A 20,108-nucleotide genomic window follows, 5' to 3' on the forward strand; every position below is an offset into this window, starting at 1 on the left:
TACCTACTATTACAAGGCTTAGGTGCAGGATCCATGCAGAGTTAATATAAAATCAATGTGGAGAGCATCAAAACGAACTAAATGACTTTTACTAGACCTAATGGTTATAGTTGGTCCCTAGTGGTCCCCAAGTTGTCTTGAAGCTTTTTGGGTTTATTTATTATACGATCTAGCTTTTCCAACATTTTGTACACAGATTGGTAATAATTATGAAAAAAAGTGATGTAAAATTCATCCCTTTTTATTGAAAATGTCAAATGTTCTTGTGGAAAGATCCCCAAATTGTCTTCCACAAACTGAGGGAAAACACTGCATGAAGTAGAGGGGGCACTGCTTGACAATGGGAAAATGGGACAGTAACAAACACAAAGAAACAGAGGCATCAAGTTAATGAAGCAGACTATTGTGAAATGGTTTTAAGGTAGACACACACTTTAGACGCTTTAAAATGAGAGAATTTCAGCCTCTTGGGAGAAACAACAGTGTTTATGAAGGAAGAGAGACACTACGATGTTGCTACTGATTATATTTTATATGATGATATGATGATTTGTTGTGTGGAAAGTGTTATACAAATAAAGTTTAATTGATAGTACTAGAGATATTGCTATTAAATGTTATTGCAATACATTACATTAAATGGATGTTTGCATTTTTCTATCTAGCCGCCAACTTTCATTTAATTAAGACTTTGATACATTTTTGCGTGTTTTGAAGATGTGATGATCGCTCTCACAATACCTGGGACTAAGATCTGGGGGTCCAAAGCATGTGACTGTTGGGATAAGCAGCTTCGTGGGTTTCTGCTCAGCCCCTGACTCTCCCTGGGCTGAAGTTGAGGCTGGGGTCGCAGCAGGGGTGCTGTGCTCTCTTTTCGATGGTGGCTGAGGAGATGAGCTCTGCCCGAGGAAGCCACGGCTGAGGTTCGGCGAACGGCAGCGCCGCAGGGCGTTGAACTGCCGCAGCTCATCACCCAGGAGGTTCCCCAGGGAGGTACGGCGAACAGGGCTGCTGAAGCTGGGCAGCAGGAGGTTGCGACGGGAGCGGGTGTTTGGGGAGAGGTGGAAGGAGTCATCTTGGTCATTCCCCTTTGTTTCCACGATGGAGGGGAGACGGGGCTCCTGCAAAACAGCAAAAACAATGTGCAGCATTAATAACTTTACTCTTAAACGTGAAATTACAATTTTGAGTGCTGAATGGTGAACTAATCTTGAAATTGCCTGATATGTGTTTGCCAAAATATAAACCCTGAGGAAATGAAAACATATTAGGGCAGAAATACAACTGGGAAATAATGGGATAATAATTACATTTATATTAGAATATCTTAGAATATTGCAAAAATTTAATTTAAAACCAAATTCAGAATGCCACTCACAATACCTCTCCTCATTAACACATTTCACGAGCAATCTTGCACATAATAACCCTATTTATTTTAAAAGCTGCTGATAAAGGGCTGTTATTGTGTCATTTAGATTCTAATGAGTTACAGCTGATGATTTTTTAATCACATTGCTTTAATCCTGTTATAAATCTATTACGCTTTAACCATGGCTGCCTGTGTGCATGCGAGTAAAAACAATCAGTTTCGCATTAAATAGAACTTTTAATATTAGACAGAGTGAGCAGTGTAAACAACATTTGAATAAAAATAAGGAGGGGCATACAGCATACAGTAAATAGTGAGAAAAGTAGCTCATAAGGTTTCCCGTTCGGAGAGCCACTGACCCATTTAGGGAGCTAACTCCAGGGACTGAACTGCTCTCTCTGTTCCAAATGAGTTTCAACCTGTAGGGGAAGTCCTTGCACAAACTCCCCCGACAGTAATCACCAGCAACACAGCATGTTCCAGAAAAACACGGGAGTTTTACCTTCAAAGACCAGACACATCCTTCATGACAATTATATTGTAGTCCTGCACGCTCCAAATGAATTTAAAAGCAGGTTTTGTCAATTTATTTTAAGAAAAGAAATGATGACACTCTGAGAGAAGAAGACGGCTGAATTTGAAGGGAACTCACATGGGAAAGCCTGGGTGACCTTGAGAACCTGCTGTGGCCCTGCAGGAACAAAAATAAAGCAACAAGGATAACAAAAGACACACCGTCAGGCAAAAGGTATTTATTTATTTAACTCTGAATCCTCTTCATTAAACCTTGAAAATTGTAAATGAACCCTTGCAATGACATCTTTGGGAATGAAAGGTGGCCTGAGGAGTTTTCTTGTAAACAAACTATTGCGTCTACATGCAGTGTTACTCACCACAATGCACCGATGTGTCGATTCATTTTACACTCACTGATTTTTGAAGTATTTTGAATCTGGCTTTGTTTACGTCTGTGTTTACTAGCTTGCACCTGTTGATCAGTGGAACAGTGTCAGACATTGCTCGGGCGGTGTAGTGCGTCATCCGTGTGCGTGTGCATCCTCACAGGCATGAATGGAATAAACAAAACTTGAACACACTCATAAAAATCATCTCCCCCGGCTACTAGGGGTCAAATTCTCCACAGGGAACCTTTGATTAAATTCACTGATGTATCTGCATCCACAAAACTGTGTAAAATTTTAATTAGTCATTTACTAATTTATCCACAGGAAGTTGTTTCCCTTTTGCTTCTATTCAAATGACCTTGTCTAACACAACCAATCCTTTCTTTACACTCGACTGCAGGGAACCCAGCGAAAAGTTTGTATTTCTCATGGCGTGTGAAGAAATCAGTAGCAATTTACCATTAATCACCAGCTGGATGGCAAATAAAACTGTGGTAGTGTGAAGTCTTTCCCTCATGTGTGAAAAATGTGCTCCTGATGACATAGCTTAATGTGACAACACAAGCTACAGGCTGTCGCTCCACATAGTGCCGGTAACGCTCCTTGAACGCAGGGAGCCAATTCACTGAGGGTACGCATAAAATTTAATCCTTCATTGAAGCGCAATACTGAGTTCAAAATCATCACCAATAAGAAACAATCAAACTGAAGCTGTGAAACTTTGCATCTCTTCAGACTGTGGTGCCATGTGAGAGGCAGAGGAGACAAATTCTCCTCATAAGGAAAACGAACCCTGGAGCAACATAGAGTGATTAACTTGCCAGCGAGGGGTATTGGTGCTAAATGACGTTAATTGAACATCAATATCAATTAATGGGGCACTGATGCCACAAGTGTCCCACATAGCAAAGTGGGTTCGCCAGGACTTAATTGAGACACTTTTTTTCTATGACTCACAAGTGTGTAAACTTGTGTTTGCACACACAGAGCAGACATTTGCCTCTATAAGACCTATGCCTGCCACCAGGTCTGCGTGCAGACTGGAAGAGCCTTTTTACATTTTCCCAGGTAAAGTCACAGTGAGTTGTACACTAGCCATTCAAAAAAAAAAGCAGAAGAAAAAAAAGATTTTTAATTAGATAATTTTATTTTTGACATTATATTTTGTGGTTTTGACAGTGGAAATAGATCACTTTTGTCCACAGGGGCCTCCAAAATCAACAAAATATCAAAGTTCCTTGTAGCAGCTTTAAATCTAGGATCCATTTCATGAGCCCTATTCGCACTAGACTAGTGTTAACAGGAGACCTCATCTGATTTGACCCTCCCAAAATTACAGTCAAGGCATCAACAGAACTTCATCAACGCCTTCAGTTGTCTGACAGCAGAAAAGAGATGTTAAAAAATGAAAAATGACCCCGAATGCATGGGACTAATATCACATGTCACCTATGTTTGGCAAAATACGGTGCGTATTTTATAGGGGAGTTTTTACTTTACATATCACAGACATTGCAAATAATCACAGGATTAAGATCACAGATGATCTTTACAATTATTACAAATCACTAGCAGTCCCTAGGTAATACTATCCCCTGTGATAGGGCCATAGGATCTGTTCTTGTTGCTACAAGAATCTAAAAAAACAGTCTCGAAAAAACTGACTTAAATCAGCAAACTATAGATGATGTTTACATCGTGACATGATTCAAGGCTAAACACTCCTAAAACATGAACCACCATGTTAAAACCAAGTGTTACAGTGTTATAGAAAATGAAGCATGGTTGAGCAAATTGTTGGCTTTGTTTGTTGCCACAAATTCATTTATAAACTGGTGTTGGTGGGTAATTTGGGACAAAAACCACCTGGGACAGTTGATGTGACATTTATTTTGTCATCTCCTCTCTGTACTCTGTCAGCCCACTCCTGGTTGGTATTGTTATCCCATCCAACATGTCAAAAACACTGAGCTCATCTTGTCTCCAGCTTTTTGTTTTTTTTGCACTCCCACCACTGGTTACCATTTGTGCCTTTATCAACTTTGCTAAACTGTTGTTGTCATATGAAGCTCCAGAGGGGGTTGTGTCCCTATAACTCCTGACCGACCAGCTTGTTCTTCACACTCCATGACTACTGACTACTTAACTCTCCCTGTGGCGACATGGTCATTACAGTCCAACAAATTTTGACTCAGTGCTGGCTCCCTGGTGGTGGACTGACCTTCCCACTCTGCCCCAGGACAGTACAATCACTGTTTATCCATCAAAACTCACTACCCTTAAGAAATAAGACTCTTTGACTAAGTGCATACAAAAATCATTTAACCTGACCATAAAGCTGTGATTATTATTATTTTTGGCCGTTTGGTGGAAGCCAAAACAAGTTGTGAACACTTATTCACATTTATTTACACATCCAGCAGTTACTGTCAAGCATTAGCATTTATGTAGAGTCTGTGTGTTTCTGGTCCAATATTCACCCTCTTTTAGCTCTGGTTTTGGTGTCTACCAACTCTTGAGGGAAATACTTCATCTCATGAACAGTGGTTGTTATTGCTGTAGTGTTTTACCGTTATGAAATCTCTGAAATTGTTGTTGTTGTTGGGGTTGCTGATGTTGTATAGTGACTATGTATCGTCTTGTAGAGTTAATTTTCTTGATACGTTGTCTCTGTTTCCAGCTCAGTTGGCCACAGATGTAAATGTGCTTATTGCTAACTCTGGTACAGCTAAGAAGTTGAGTACTGCCCCTGTTAAAATAAATAAATAAAATAAAATAGAAAGAAATATCCAGCTCTTTACGACTAAATCTTTAAATATGTTCTCCAGCAGTCTGCCCACTGGTGCTGACAGGAAGTGTAACGTGGGCTTTTAGAGCCTGTTCACTAAAAAACAGTTGCCCGCTGTGACTCAAAACAACATTGAGAGCGGTGACAGTGAACTAAAACAGTTAAGTAAAGGGACAGACAGCTAAATGATGAGGTGAAACTATAAAGATGATAATTCTCTGTAGCTTCAACACTATGAGTGACCCCTTTCTAATCTAAATTGTTATTTGATGCATTATTATTGAACATTGATAAGGTTTGTGTGTTTTTTTGCATTATTAGATAGTTGGTGATTCAATTTATTCAAGTTTTAGATCCTCATGATAAGAAATTGCGCTGAAATTATAAAAATTCAAGCTTTAAAGTCAACTTGATAGCAGATTGAGGGTCTTGCTTGTCTTAGAATGTCAAAGAAAACCCTCCTTTTTGGGTTTGTTAGTGTCTTTTTGCAATTTAGCACAAGTACAAGCTGGATTCCAAAAAAGTTGGAACACAACTTTTTCCAAAGCTTTGGGATGCTGTGTAAACTGTTTTAATAGGTGTTCCCAAGCCCATGTAGTATTATACTTTATACAATCAAGTGTTTCACAAAGTGGTGAACCTTGCTAGCTTTTCGAACAACTTTCCAAGTCTTTTGTTGGCCCTGTCCCAACTTGTTTGAAGCGTGTTGCTAGCATCCCATTCAGGATCATCTTTTTTCTTTTTTTTTTTAAACTCAATGACGCAAATGAGGTAACACATTAAAAATATTGTCTTTTATTGTCTTTCTTTTTCTCACTGCGTCACAGCTATTTTGGAATCAGTGTTGCTGTAAAGCCTTTACGTTCTCTGCCAAAACATACTGAAAGGATTTAATTGACATCACTTCAATAAAAGTTTTAAATTAATTATAGAGTTGACAAAAAATCCTAATTTTCCATCTGGTAGTCTGTGTTTTTCCCTTTTAGATAAGATAAAACAATCCCATGCGGATATCTTATACTATAACAGGCATTCCTGCAATCTGTTTCTTTGGCAGTATTTCACTACATTTGACTGATTGCTGTACAGTCAGCATTAAATTATCAAGTATCTCTCGAGTGTAATGGGACATCCCATCCTGCAGCAACCCCCACCTCAAACCGCCCACTGCGAGGATATGGATGACACCAGTATGACTTTGTGTGTGTACGTGGGACCTGGCAGCTCGGGCCAGGTACCTGAGCACTCCTTCATCCTGTCAGGGGGGCGCCGGTGCCCTGGCTTTGTGCTTGAGCATGAACTCTGAGCAGATGGTGTGAGAGATGTAGAGAGCTCGTGATTCCCCACAACCCAGAGAAGCCTGCTCGAATTAGAATTAAAGTCTGTAATAACTCCAGTCATGTAAGTATGCTTATGGCAGATCTTACGCGTGGATTCTGTCAAGTGCCAAATTTGATCTATGATGTTTCTTTATGGAATGAAACTAATCAAGCATAATCGGTCTGTTTTTGAAGCTCTCATAAATACAGCTGAAGTTGTTTTCCCTTAGTCTGACTGACAAAAAGACATCCAGTAATTAACACGCCCAGATGTTCTGTCTCTAATGTTCCAAAACAAACAACAACAAAAACAAAAAACCTTCCCCGAAATGAAAAACTAATGAGCAACAAAACCTTCAGACAATGGGGAAAGGCCTGTTGGAACCAAGAGGAATGCTTAAAGCACGTACCAAATGCTTGAGACTGACATTACAGATGAGAAGTCTTCGGGGAGCTTTGTCAGTCACACATCAAAGACGTCGTGGCATTAATTTGTTTTGATCGTACGGTTCAACAAAATGCCACTCTCAACGGCCACCGTAATTCCATTTCGTTGTTTTCCAGATGTATCCTTAAACAGATTATATAACAATGCCCGATAACGTGGCTACATGTGTAACAGCAACAGGTGCGTTTATTCCACAGACAGGAGGATTATCTTGCCTTACGTAATGCTTTCTTAAATAACTGTGAGGGGTAACAGGCAGTGCCGAGAGAGGAGGTCGGTGTCTGGGTGTAATGTCATCCTGCCGTGCTCTGGGGTGGCAACAGGCAAGCGATACGGCCGCCTGACAGTCGCACCCACGCATGGTAATTGGTGTGACAATCAAGCCACCAACAGCCCCTTTGGTCGCTGTGGTAGAACAAGTGTCAAGGAGAGTGACAAAGGCACCTTAGGGGGCACAAATGTTTTGTCTGGTGTGTTGTATGCTCTGTTTCATGGTCAGACAAAGGGTGAGGTGCTGGAGTCTGCTGAGATGCAATGTCAAATGGAAGGGTGCTACAACAATAGCCACAACAATCAGGTATCTGGGTCCATTTTAGTGAGTAAAAAGGATCAAATGTGTAAGATTTTATGCTTTCTTATGCAATTTTAGTATTTGCCCTCTATAATCGAAGAGCAATGGCTTATTTTCTTAATCTTTTGCACCAAAGTTTAACCATCTTACAGGTTAAAATCCATTGCAGAAGTGGAAAAATACTAGTTTCTCCACTAATAACAGCCCCAACTGATAAGATCTGCTGATGCTAAAAAAAACGCTAAAACTGGATACATTTATGTCAATCACTGCTTTAAAGGGCCTACTTATGGTGGGTTTTTTTTAACAATACTTGTAAATGTTTTAATTATCTTTGATTGTATTCATTGGTTGCTCTTCTTTTCTTTGTTTGTCCTGTGTTTTTGTTTATTGCCTCCACCGTCTTCCTCCAAAAAATAGCAAACGTATGAGTAAGACATTGGGGAAGGTTTGTGTGAGTGTGTGATGCGTTACCTCGTCCTGGCTGCCCTCACGCAGGTTGTAGGTGAGGTTGTTGTGGATGTCGGACGCGAAAACACTGGCGTACTCGGGGTAGAGTTCCAGCACCTCTCTCAGGCCACGCACACTGATATACTGGAGGTCACAGTAGGTCAGCGCCTTCACGTCAGCGTTTGTCTTGATCACCTGGTCAGTTCCAGGCAGATCAGACCCAATCAGGTCCCCTTTTCCTAAAATCAAAACATTAAATATTGACTTTCTTGCACCACGTTATACTTCATTAACACCTTAAATATGATGCTGTAAAGGAAAATCACATACCTAATATTGCCAGCACCATGCTGTCTTTAAGCACCTCTAGAGACCCGGAGCAGACAAAGTAGTTGGCATGCAGCGCGTCGCCTTGACGGATGAGGTACTCCCCAGGGACGCAGAAAGAGGTTTTTATATGGAGGGAGAGCGAGCGTAGGCAGCCACGACTGGCCCCCTTAAAGACCGGCAGCTGGAGGATGTCCTTATTCAGATGCATGGCGATGTCGGCCCGCAGCTCGTCAGGGAAGTCGTGCAGGAGCTGGGCATGTGTGACAGATGTAATGAGGTGTGACACTGATTGGTAATTAGAGAATGGATTGTGTTGCCACCAGTTAGCCCCTTTTGAATTTCAATAGGATGTCAATTACTGGCGTTCAGGCGGCCGTGTGTTGTGAAAGATCATAAACAAGTACAGCTGCAGAGCATTCTGAATGGATTGTGGAACAGATTTCAGTGCTACATGTTATCTAAACATCGCCCTGAAGTTTGTTGAGGGCAGACAGCACCATGTACCAAAGTATTACATGACAAGGACAATGAAAGGCACTCCTACCTCGTTGGCATCTATACCATTGTTGACAGACCATGTGGTCTGGAAGTACTCCAGCATGCGTTGCTTGAGCTGCTGGGGCAGACGGTGGACACGGATGAAGTCCTTCAGGTCCTTCATGCGCGTGTGGTAAAGAGAGCGCCTTGAGTACATGCGCTGGATGATGGCCGTCACATTACCGAAGACCAGGGCGTGCATCAGTGCTGTGTGAGAGACGGAAACAAATATGATGAAAGACAGTAAATGGTGATATAAAGGCTGGATACAATCTGACCGCTGTTTCATGGCTGGTTAAATTGCAACAAAAGAAAATAACTTTTTGGGGTGATATTTACTTTTCCCACTTTGATATATTTGATAGATATCCCTGCCCAATCATCTACACTTATTGGTTATTTACTCATTGATCGACATAGTGACAAGCGGTCTGAATAAAAAATAAACACAATAAGTATCTTCTGGGTTTGTTGCACCAATAATTGCCATCTCAGCTAAAATAATCTGTGTATTGGTATATAAAGATGGCAACAAGCTGCATCTTAAAGGCCAGCCAAACCATCCAACCCACTTCCCGCTGAATTCCTTGCACGGGTGTGCCGAACAGAGGCACTATTATGCCAGGACACCAGAGGGAGAATGTACCCTAGTGTCAGACGTACCGCCGACAAGCATGGTGCAGATGGAGAAGATCTTCTCAGCATCGGTGTTGGCACAGACATTGCCAAAGCCCACACTGGTCAGGCTGCTGAGGGTAAAGTAAAGGGCAGCGATGTAGGAGCTGCGCACTGTCGGGCCGCCCACCGTGCTGTTGATGTACGGCGTCTCTAGACGTTTGCCCAGCTCATGGAGCCAGCCTGGAAGGAGAAGCCGGAGCATGAGACATAATAATGTCCAAAAGTTATGATTCATGTCATCTTTATGTCTGTGTGGCCTCAGATGGCAGTGGCAGGATGGTGCTGCAATGCTGATCTTAGAGTGTATGTTCAGGTCTGTGTGTGTGTGTGTGTATTGTGTGTATCAGAAGGAGATTTCCAGCGGTGTCAGGAGGCTGGCATGTCGGTGCGGGACAGGGCAGAATTAGATTGCTCCTCTAGGGATAAATAGGGCCTAGTGTTAATTAGCAGGTATGACCTAACCTCCCTGAGCATGCACAATCGCACGTACACACACACACACACGCGTGGACCAGATTGGACCCGATGGTTGATTTCGCTGTGTGCAGGATGAAACTTGTCACTTGTTTAGTCATTTTGGTGGTTAAAAAAAAGAAGAAGAGCCAAATCATGTCTATCCTCTTAGATCTACTCAGATTTATTTATAGAACAGAAAAGCCTGTTAGTTTTTGCTGATGGGTTTTTAGTGTTCTTCATGTTGAAGGATTTTCAAACAGTGACACAAACAAGACATTACTGCGCTGCTTCCTACCAGTTATTTTTTTACATCAGCTTTTGATCTGATTTCAGACACTCCTCATTAGAGTGCCAGAGTATGCTGTTCGCCACCATCTCACCACTGAACAGAGCTAGACATCCCAATAGGTGAGCCGTGGCTATTTATAGCTGAGCGGGAACACAATAAATGTCTACTCAGTGTATTGGCAAAATCTAAAGTCTTTTTGTTTAAATGTTTTGCCTATTTAAAACAAATAAACAACTGACTTACATAGCACCTAATGCAACTGAATCAAGTCTGGATAGTCAGCACTGTGTTTAAGTTATGAAATTAACAGTTTAACAAATATCAGATTAATTTCCTGTCAGATGGCACAGTGAAGAAAGCAGATAAGTGACAGTAACAATCAGTTGGAGCTATTACTTCATTTATCCTTTACAGAGAAAGGAAACATTTCCCGCCCTTGCTGGATGAAGTGTAAACCCATCATGATGTCATGATAGCCACACCCTAAAGCATACCCTGCTTTTAAAGCAATCATAATTTATAAAATGAACATCATGCTGTATTGAAGAAAACCTGAAAGTAGTGATTGAGACCATATACTCATTAGGAAACTTTTTACTGAGATAATAAATCAAGTAAGAAGTAGGGTCATTTTCTCATAAGCTTACATACAATCTGACCTCTTTTTGAAACCAGCTGGCCATTAGAAAGAATGCAGGGCTACAGCGCTTCCATGTTGACTTCAATTTTCAGACTCGGAAGCCCTGTCCATATTTTATACAGTCATACTCGGACTCACCAGTTTCCCAGGTCTCATTGGTCTCTATCTCCTTGCGGCCAATCATGTACCAGATGCAGGCCATCCAGTGTGCCAGCAGGGCAAACACAGACATGAGTAAGGTCAGCACCATGGCACTGTACTGGGAGTAGCGATCCAGCTTCTGAAGCAGGCGAAGGAGGCGCAGCAGGCGTACAGTCTTGAGCAGGTGGACCAAGGAGGTCTGAAGAGGAGAGGCATGGTGCCAGAGAAAAGTAGAGATAAAGTGAATCCCTCTGCCTTGTTATATCTGAAAACACACTTTGACTGTACATATACTGCATATACACAGCTGATTATCACAGCTTGGACAACTTTTTTTTAGATTAAGCAAATGAGCTTGTCTTGTGTACATTTCACTGTCTAGGGACAGGCATAATAGATGCAAGGTATTTCCAAAGGTTTTACATTTCAGGGGAAATTGGTGTGCATCGTAAATCATCAATTTGCTGCTTGCGTCAGCATTCACAGAGGGCAGTGAAAAAAACAAAGGCTGATCATATTATTGTCCAGATACACTCACCACTGTGATGTTGAAGGCATACAGCAGGTCAAAGGGCAGGGCAGCCACCAGGTCCACAAAGAACCAGGTGGTGGCGTAATGAATGCAGATGGAGCGCGACTCATACACCACCTGCCCTGACTGGCTCACATAGGTGGTGCGGAAGTTCAGGATAATGTCTGCAAATACAAAAGTTGAGGTATTTTTTAGAGACAAAAGACAGTATAGACATAGACATATTCATTCAACTGGCTGATAAAATGAAACAGATTGTATACAGTGAGGAACAGTGGGAAGTGTCACAAGCTCACATTTAGTCTCAGTGGTGATGTAAAGAACGCCCAGCTGGAAAATGTCATTGTTTTAAGGCATCCATACGGATCAGCGATTTTGATAGACCGATCATCTGACCTTAGTGTCAGAATGTGGCGAGCACATAAGAGGCAGACCTCTGGGTGTGTGTCTGATGAAGCAAAACCTCATCTGTCATCCAAGCTGTCGATATTTGCAGAGATGATGGCTCCTTACTCAAAGAAGGTTAGATGATTGTTGCAAAATTGAATAAAGATTTTTGAATTTTAGAAAGCACACGGGGCAATGTGCAGACCAGCGTTAATTGTAAAAATCATCAAAAATTAAAGGGAATTATTTGTTGTTATAAACAAACAGAGTCTTGGTAGTGACAACGTGAATGAGCCTTCAGAAACAAGGAGAAAAAAATGTTTTTTGTCTGGCACAGCCTGTGGCCCAAGTCTTTGTGCCAAGCTGAGGGACTCACATTTACACTTCTCAATACTGGAGCACATTGAGTCACCTCAATTCATCCGTTGGGTGCTTTCCTTTGGAGGTTAACCAGGCATAAGGGTGGGAAATGTATCGCTATTACATCGTTGTCGTTACAATATACTGTCTCAGATTCTGGATATCATTATATAAAGGCTGAATAACAGTAAAGTAATACATAATTATATTTCTGAACTTACCAGCCTGTTTTACTTGTTTTAACACTTGCCTTCACCTACTAAGTCATTAAATCCACATTACTGATGAGTTTTCATCAATAATCTCATTGTGTTAATGTTTTGTCAAAGTACTAATAGTCAACCCTTCAACATTATCGCAGCATTGATATCAAGGTATTTGGTCAAAAATATCAGTAATAGTAACGTTTAAATTTGTCACCCAGTCCTTTTATTTATGAAGTGCTTCGGAGGAGATTTCAAAATATCAAGATTTATTATATTTGGCCACATTGTAGAGCCCTAACCAGGCATCACCAACTGGGAGGAGCCCCTGGGAGAGACCCAGGACACCCTAAAGGGACTACAAAACCTAGGTTGCCTGGAACTGGGGGAACTTTCTTTTTTTCCTTTTATTCTTTTGCCCTCTGCTACAAGGGTTTTTTTTTATGCGAAGTTTTTCCTCACTCGAATCGAAGGTCTAAGGACAGAGGATGTCGTTCACTGTACAGATTGTAAAGCCCACTGAGGTAATGTGATTGTGATTTTGGGCTATATAAATAAAACTGATTTGATTTGAACTCTCAGGGGAAAAGGACGCCTGAAAATGACCCTCACAATTAGTGGGTTGAATTGGCCTGATGATGGTCCTAACTTGTTATTAGCTGAGCGCAGCAAAAGCACTCTACGTAACAATCAGAAAGCCACAGTCACTTCCTCCAACACTCACCTATAATAAAGAGCATTTCCACAACAATGTCGCTGACGATGGTGGAGCGTGCAGCTGTGACGTGCTCGTCATTGTGCGGTGTGAAGCTGACGTTGTAGGGCACGGTGACAGCCACGTAGAAGGTAGCCAGCAGGATGAGCCAGTCCCACAGGGCTTTGGATACACTGTAGTGGAGCAGAATGAAGCGCGACTTCTGCACTCCCGTCACCTTGTACTCTGGCATCGAAGGCTTATCTATCATGCCCTGTAAGAGAATGAGTAGACTAAGTGTAGGAGCACAGAAATATCTATCACACACTAGCAGCCTTTTGAATTTCAAGCTTTGAGTGATAAATATACCAAACACGCAAAGCACACTAGAGAAGCTGCATAAATGAATAACTTGATAACCAGATGGTCACGAGGTGGAGTGCTGTGAAAATAAATGATAATCAGACGGACACTGCAGTGCCAAGATTTTGCAGAAACAGACAATATAAATGTCAACACCCTCTCTTGTGCTCTGACCGCTGACGATTCAGTACACTAGGCAACTCAAGTGAAACAGACATGGTTATCTATTCTTGACAGCCTCCTATAGACAGTGATAAAGGGTCTAAACGGCCATGCATTAACATTACAAAATGAGAGAGATAGGACTGGGGTCAGTGAGGGAGAAACGTATTACCAACCACGAGCCCTGATAATTTCATACATGACTTGGCCTTGGCTTGGCTTCATCCCTCCAAATGCCATTAGTGTTTTAAGTTTCAGGTGGTAGGGTACAATGGCAGCTGAGCCATAATAAGGAAATGAGAGGAAACAGAACCATCGGCTGCTTTTATTTTTGAAAGTCACTTATTCATTCCACTCATTTAATTTTTTATTGAGAAAATCCAATTGCGGAAAGTATGAATTGCTCTCGCTGATGAGGTGGGGAGTCCATTCGGAACATAATGAGACTGCAGCTCTCCAAATGGAGGCCGTGCACTTGGCGCATAATAGCCTTAACCATGTTTAGGAGACAGGGGGAGAAGCTATTACCGTCGACAGTGGTGAGAGGGAAACAGAAAAGGGAGACAAATGAGCAGTAATCCACCCAGGAACAATGTGGCCACTTCACAAACAGATCTGGGCAAGCAACAAGGAGGCTGGTTAATGAAGTCTTAACCTGAGATGTATTTGTAAGGGCTCTCTAGCTGCCTGGTTGACTTGGAGGAAACTGAGAGACTATTTGACAGTAATTGGGAGAAGATGGATGACCTTTTCTTGTAGTTTAAAGAGAAGAGAAATGCCACACAACAGTCACACACTCCACTGTGTGAATGAAGGAAACATGTACAAATTGTTCCCAGTGTGATGTCTGTCAGTGCACTCGTATCTGAGTATATCTGTCAGATTATGGCTGCTTGACACTGGACATGGATTTGTGGTTGAAAGACACGTCCCTCCGTCAGTGGCTTTTCTTTGGCTTGAAGGAAAATCTAGAAGAAAAACCTTGCTGACTGTCATCAACAGCTGTGGCCGCTGTAATGACAGTGCAAGCAATGTCAGCAAAAGCTGGACTGTTGTTTTAATTTGCCTTACATCACAGAGGTCAGGGCGCCCACGTGACCTTTGGTACTTGAGGCGGTCAGCCGAGCACATCCCAATGATTAGAAAAGAAAAGCCCAGTGCTGCGCGGACACATGGGACTGCATGTCACACAGCTACAGCTGGTCTTCGCACTTCATTAAGTCATGCTGTGGCCCAGAGCTTACTGTTCCGAACTACGTCTCCCAGCATCCTTTGGGCTTTAGCGCTGATAAAAGCCTGTCCTTGATGGCAAACACGTGGCTTACAATGTGATGACAGAATCTAGACTATTGCAGATAACACACAGCCTTTAATTCATATACCAAAAGATAACTACTAAACTTTTTTCTACATGATTGAGCAACAATGCAGCAGGACTACAACACAATAAAAACTGTAACAATGCACTCTCAATTGTCCAGTACTTCTTACGAGCTTTTCATACCACTACACAAACAGTTTCAGCTTCAACAATCCCAATTTTCACCTACACTAAAATGCGTTACAGCAAAAGACTGAAGATAAACATTCACTGTCTGAAAGTGTTTTTGTTTGTGTGGAAGGCAGAAAATAAGGAGAGAAAAAAAAAGAGAAAGACATGAGAGCTCAGGCCAAGGACGTGAACCAGGAGCTCTGGATTTCACATTGAGCCCCCCCAAAAAAGTATTTGCATTAAAAACGCTCCAGATTGCACTATTTTTCTCTTCCATGGCCCTCTGACAAGTGCATTAAAGTGAGAGGAGGCACGAGTGGCTCTCCCCTGGGAAATGCTTGAAATCAATTCAGAACTACTTGTCAGTGTGCCTTGGATTGGTTACAGTAGCTGATACACTCATGGGTTGACAGCATCTAAACTGCCAGAACAGACGAAACAAACAACTCAGTCAGAGCGTTTGTGTCTTGGTGAGGAGCCTTCAGAGAAAGAAAAAATCAACTTGAACACATTTCTTAAGGAGGTGATGGTGTATGGTCTGAAAATAAACGCACACAAAGTAATTCCAAGAACATCCATTTGTAAATGAAACCTCCATGTCCATGCTTTTAGGTCTTACACCTGTGCAAGATTTATGCACGATGTCTATGTTTTCTCGCAAAAAAATAGCACCATCACTTTCTTCCTCGCCTGGTAGGCCGATGGGCTACAAATAGAGATCAAAATCAAGTGTGCTGTGGAGGCAGAGGTTCAAATTGTTAGCTAACTGCTCCTGAGAGACAGACGGAAAGAAACAGAGAGGGGGACAAAGTGAAAGAAAGATGGAAAGAAGAATGGGAAAAATATAGTCAAGGTCAGAGTGGGAGGATGGCAGTGGCGGAAGAAGTATTTTGATCCATTACTTAAGTTAAGGTAGAAATACCACAATGTAAAAGTAGTCTATAGCAAGTTAGTAAGTCTTGTATTTGAAATCTCAGCAGTATTATCAGCGAAACATACCTGAAGTTTCAAAAGTACTCAATGGTGCAGTATTATATTATCCCAATTATCATAGATTTTATGTAAAATCCCTAAATGTCACAGCACTAGTGCAGCAAAAAGAGCACGATTATCCTCGGATTTACACTGCAAGTATACATAAGTGTGAGCATTAACTTGCAGAAAATGTAAGTCTTCGAGTTAAGACCGAGTACTTGAAAATTGGAGCACTGGAGGTTGGAGTAGTGGAGGGCTTCAGTATTTGAGGAGCAGGAAAGAAAAAAGGAAGAGGGAGAGATCATTTAAAAGTGGAAGAAAATGGGGGCTACAGAGTGACAGATAGACAATACGCGGAGAGACAGCAGGATCCAGAGGGATGAAGCCTAAAGGAGATGAGGTTAGAGTGACAGATGGAGGAGAGGGAGAGAAAATGTGTGAAAGCGGCAGAGAAGGCGAGCGAGGGGTGCTTACAGCTGAAAACATAGCGAGGGAAACTGAGGGCACTGACAAGGATGGAGACGAGAATTTTAACATTGCCAGAATTTTCTCTCGGTTTTTCCAATAGTAAAAACAACTCTGTGAATGCTAATGGCTCCCACACGCAACACTCACCAGTGTTTGCTTCGAGTCAGTTAAGCTAACTAGAAAGTTATTAGCTTTTTCATAGTTTATGATAATTAAACAAGTACAGCGTTATGTGTCTTACTTACCCGAAAGAAAGCAACCAAAACTGCCATCACTTCCTCCATTTATTTTGTCTTTTGTAGCGAGTTTAATTCGGCATTAAATTTAAGCTAGCATACTTAATTTTAAACCGAGAGTTAGCTAACTTGAAAAGCTAACTGGCTGCTGTTGCTATGGTTACGTACTGATTAATATAACGGTTTCTGAACATATTTTAGTCCTTATTCTTGAAAGATATTCCACTTTACTCCTGATTTCCTCTCTTAATTTAATCTTTTCTCTCCAGGTATGACTGTACGTATAAATCTTTGTTGTTTAACACCGCTTTGAGGATGAATTCATTCCTAATTGAGATAAAGTAGGCCTAACAGGTGCCAGAACAAAAATGAAAATTGACTTCCTTTTCTAACATTTAAAATCAGACCACGTTATTCCAACTCACTGACTCTATGAATACACATTCATGAAAGCTTAATGACTGTATCTGTTTTTTAAACTGGTGTTACCCAAAGGCAAAGTAACACCAGTGACAATATTCACAAAATGGCTGCCACAGGGCATCAAACCACATGTTGTCAATCATGTAATGTTTTATTTTTTATTTTCCTATTTTCTTTTTTAATGATAATTTTGTTTAATTCTTTTTAACCATATCTTATTGTTTCTGTGGTAATGTTTTATGTGTTATTTTATGTATTAAGTGTCTCTTCACTCCAAAAATGTTGAAACTGTAATTAATTGTTGCCTTACAGTTTGTAAAACAAAATCTAAATCATGTAATTCAATTCACTTGTATTCTACTTCTTCTTTTTTTTTTTTTTTTACAATTCACTAATACACTAGGTCACACCAGTGACATCAACTAAAAGCGAAAAATGTGTAAATTTTTTATAAATGGAAAGAGACAGTGGACATAACCATGTCCTGTCTTCATAGTTCTGCAGGTAGAGGGTAGTAAAGCGATATCGTCAGTGTGATATTTATTTCAAAATAATAGACTTTTATCACACGGTAACACCAGTGACTCCAGGGGACGATTACTTTCACTATGTATTTTTTAGAATTTATTTGGAATTTTATTTTTTGTGTCATTTCCATCATACACTTGATAGTTATGTATACATTATTGCATTTGAAATGGTAGAAAAACATGGTTTATAACTCAAAATACGCCGCTTTTCTTCTATACATGACTGTGGGGACAAATAGTCGCTTTGAATGTTAAATAATTGATTAAAAAACAAATATTGCCAAATTGATGGCCCGAAAGGCAGTAATTGTTCAAATAACCATCATTTTCTTTCCATAGAATGACGCTATAACAGAATATGTTTATTATGTTTATGCCTCCCTAACGTTTTCTTCTTTATCATTTTTTTCTACTGTCAACAGCAGTAACTTCACTCAGATTTCATATTGTGTTTTTATGTTTCATGAAGAGGCAATTTAGGAAAATAAAATGTGCCATCTGCAGTCCAGTGAAATTGTGTTTCATAAAAACACTGATGCACTTGTGGAAAATGGCTGTTTTAGAGTAGCTGCAACCATATTGTCATGACACAACTTGTGAATTTTGGTTCCTATCGACATGATTATTAAGACAATGCAGAGGGTGAGATGTGGAGAAAAGCTCTTGCAGACAATCAAACAAACACTAACATATTAATCTCGAGTGTGTTGTATGTCATTATTGCTTTGAATCTCATTCCCATGCAATCTGCATTGTATCAGTGGTGACAGATCTGCAAGGCAGAGGTTTTCCAAAGTCACTGATAGAATCACAAGGCGCAGTCCAATGAGCTGTCAAAGACCCAGAAAAACAAACACCTTACAGAAGCACATCCGATTAATATTCTAACTGGTGGATGTTTTTGTTTTGGCATCCAAAACATGCTGGTTGCTTACATATTTAATATGCTACATCAACATGGGCTTGTTCTGAATACATGCTGGAAATGACTACGTACTGTATACTACTGTCAGTCCCTGAGGTTACAAATAAATAATGTCAAATTGCAAGCTGTATAGTAGTTTGTTCATCTGTAACCTTTCTGTCCACTTGTGAGGATGTATTATGCACGAGCTACCTTGGACAATAAAATCCTTTCAAATGGTAATCCTCCTGGTGGGAGAGGAAGAATGGGGGAACAGTAGATGTTATGGAAAAGTGTAACTTGTGTGTGAAAGTGTGAGAAGAGAGAGAGGGAATGAGAAACAGAGAGCAGTCTGTAAAGACTTTAACTGATTCTGGCGTTTCATATTCCGAGATAATTTTTTTTCTATCTCTACTGTAGATGTGAGAGAGAAACTGTGAAAGTGTGAAAATACAGTCTCACGCTGCGAGTGCTGGAATAAAATTTGAATGATAAATACTGCGCATCTGATTCTGATTGTGTTGACGTTTTGCCATATGCTCGTCTCCGCTCCCCTCAGAGGGCGAGCCATCATTTACATGTCTCGTGTTTTTATATGTGTGAATGTTTTTGTGGAAGTGCATGTGCGTGGAGCAGGTGTGTGTACGGTGTCAGTGAGCAGAGCCATCTGTAAGTAGGTGGGACTGGAAGCAAGGCAGCAGGAGGTTTGGCAAACAGGGGGAGGTGTAGCACATTGATTCCCATGAAGGCACCCGCGGGTCGGACCTGAAAACAACAGCAGAGCTTTTCTTTCGGGTGGCATTAAGGGGATGCAGGTCAGCTGCACACATGTTCATATGAGGATATTAATTACTGCTTCTTCAGAAAGCATTGTAACTCCAGTTTAGTGAGCAAACATGGTGCTTCAGAGGGCTGCGATTTAGAGTTATTTTACCTATCAAGTAACCTAAAGGGCTTGGAAACTGAAAACCAGCAAAGAACTAGCAGCATGCATCCATCGCCATACATTGCTTCTGTCTCTGTCAAAAAGCTGCACTTGAACACACTACAAAGACTACAGCTGACGGCCACCCAGCTGCTGGACACACTGCAAAAACAAGGGCCACCAACGCTCACCGACAGCTCGTGTGTCAGGGCTCTAATGCTTATTTTTTGGGGTTAACCCTTTAATAATTTGGTTTACAAAATGTCACAAAACAGAAAAAATGGAAGTAATTTCCCAAGCATTTCCCTAATCCCAAGATAACCTTTTCAAATAGCTTGGTTTGTCTGACCAACATGTGTGGTGATTTTTCTCTTTTATTATTATTCTCTGGCATATAAATGCAACAAATTGGAGGTTGTCTTTTCTTAATTCCTGAAAAAATGTGTTGTCTGGCTTCCACTCCTTTCCTCAACCACCAAAAGAGGTGATAGTCTATAACGTAGCTGCAGAGTTGGCAAACACATTTTCCC

The 20,108-nt window shown here is 41.0% G+C and overlaps 1 protein-coding gene across 1 annotated transcript in view; it reads right to left on the reverse strand.

Annotated features, from left to right (window-relative positions):
• The window catches only part of LOC141015595 (voltage-gated delayed rectifier potassium channel KCNH4-like), a 40,105-nt gene that overhangs the window by 3,823 nt on the left and 16,174 nt on the right, over nucleotides 1-20,108 (reverse strand). Inside the window, exons 5-13 of the mRNA XM_073489727.1 lie at nucleotides 13,131-13,374; nucleotides 11,463-11,620; nucleotides 10,922-11,123; nucleotides 9,384-9,578; nucleotides 8,728-8,927; nucleotides 8,184-8,433; nucleotides 7,878-8,092; nucleotides 2,025-2,063; nucleotides 742-1,121 (exon numbers count right to left, since the gene is read on the reverse strand). Of these exons, the coding sequence (XP_073345828.1) occupies nucleotides 742-1,121; nucleotides 2,025-2,063; nucleotides 7,878-8,092; nucleotides 8,184-8,433; nucleotides 8,728-8,927; nucleotides 9,384-9,578; nucleotides 10,922-11,123; nucleotides 11,463-11,620; nucleotides 13,131-13,374 (1,883 nt within the window). The remainder of the gene's footprint in view (nucleotides 1-741; nucleotides 1,122-2,024; nucleotides 2,064-7,877; nucleotides 8,093-8,183; nucleotides 8,434-8,727; nucleotides 8,928-9,383; nucleotides 9,579-10,921; nucleotides 11,124-11,462; nucleotides 11,621-13,130; nucleotides 13,375-20,108) is intronic.

Source organism: Pagrus major, chromosome 20 (genome assembly GCF_040436345.1).
Source record: "Pagrus major chromosome 20, Pma_NU_1.0".
In the NCBI taxonomy this organism is placed as follows: Eukaryota; Metazoa; Chordata; class Actinopteri; order Spariformes; family Sparidae; genus Pagrus; species Pagrus major.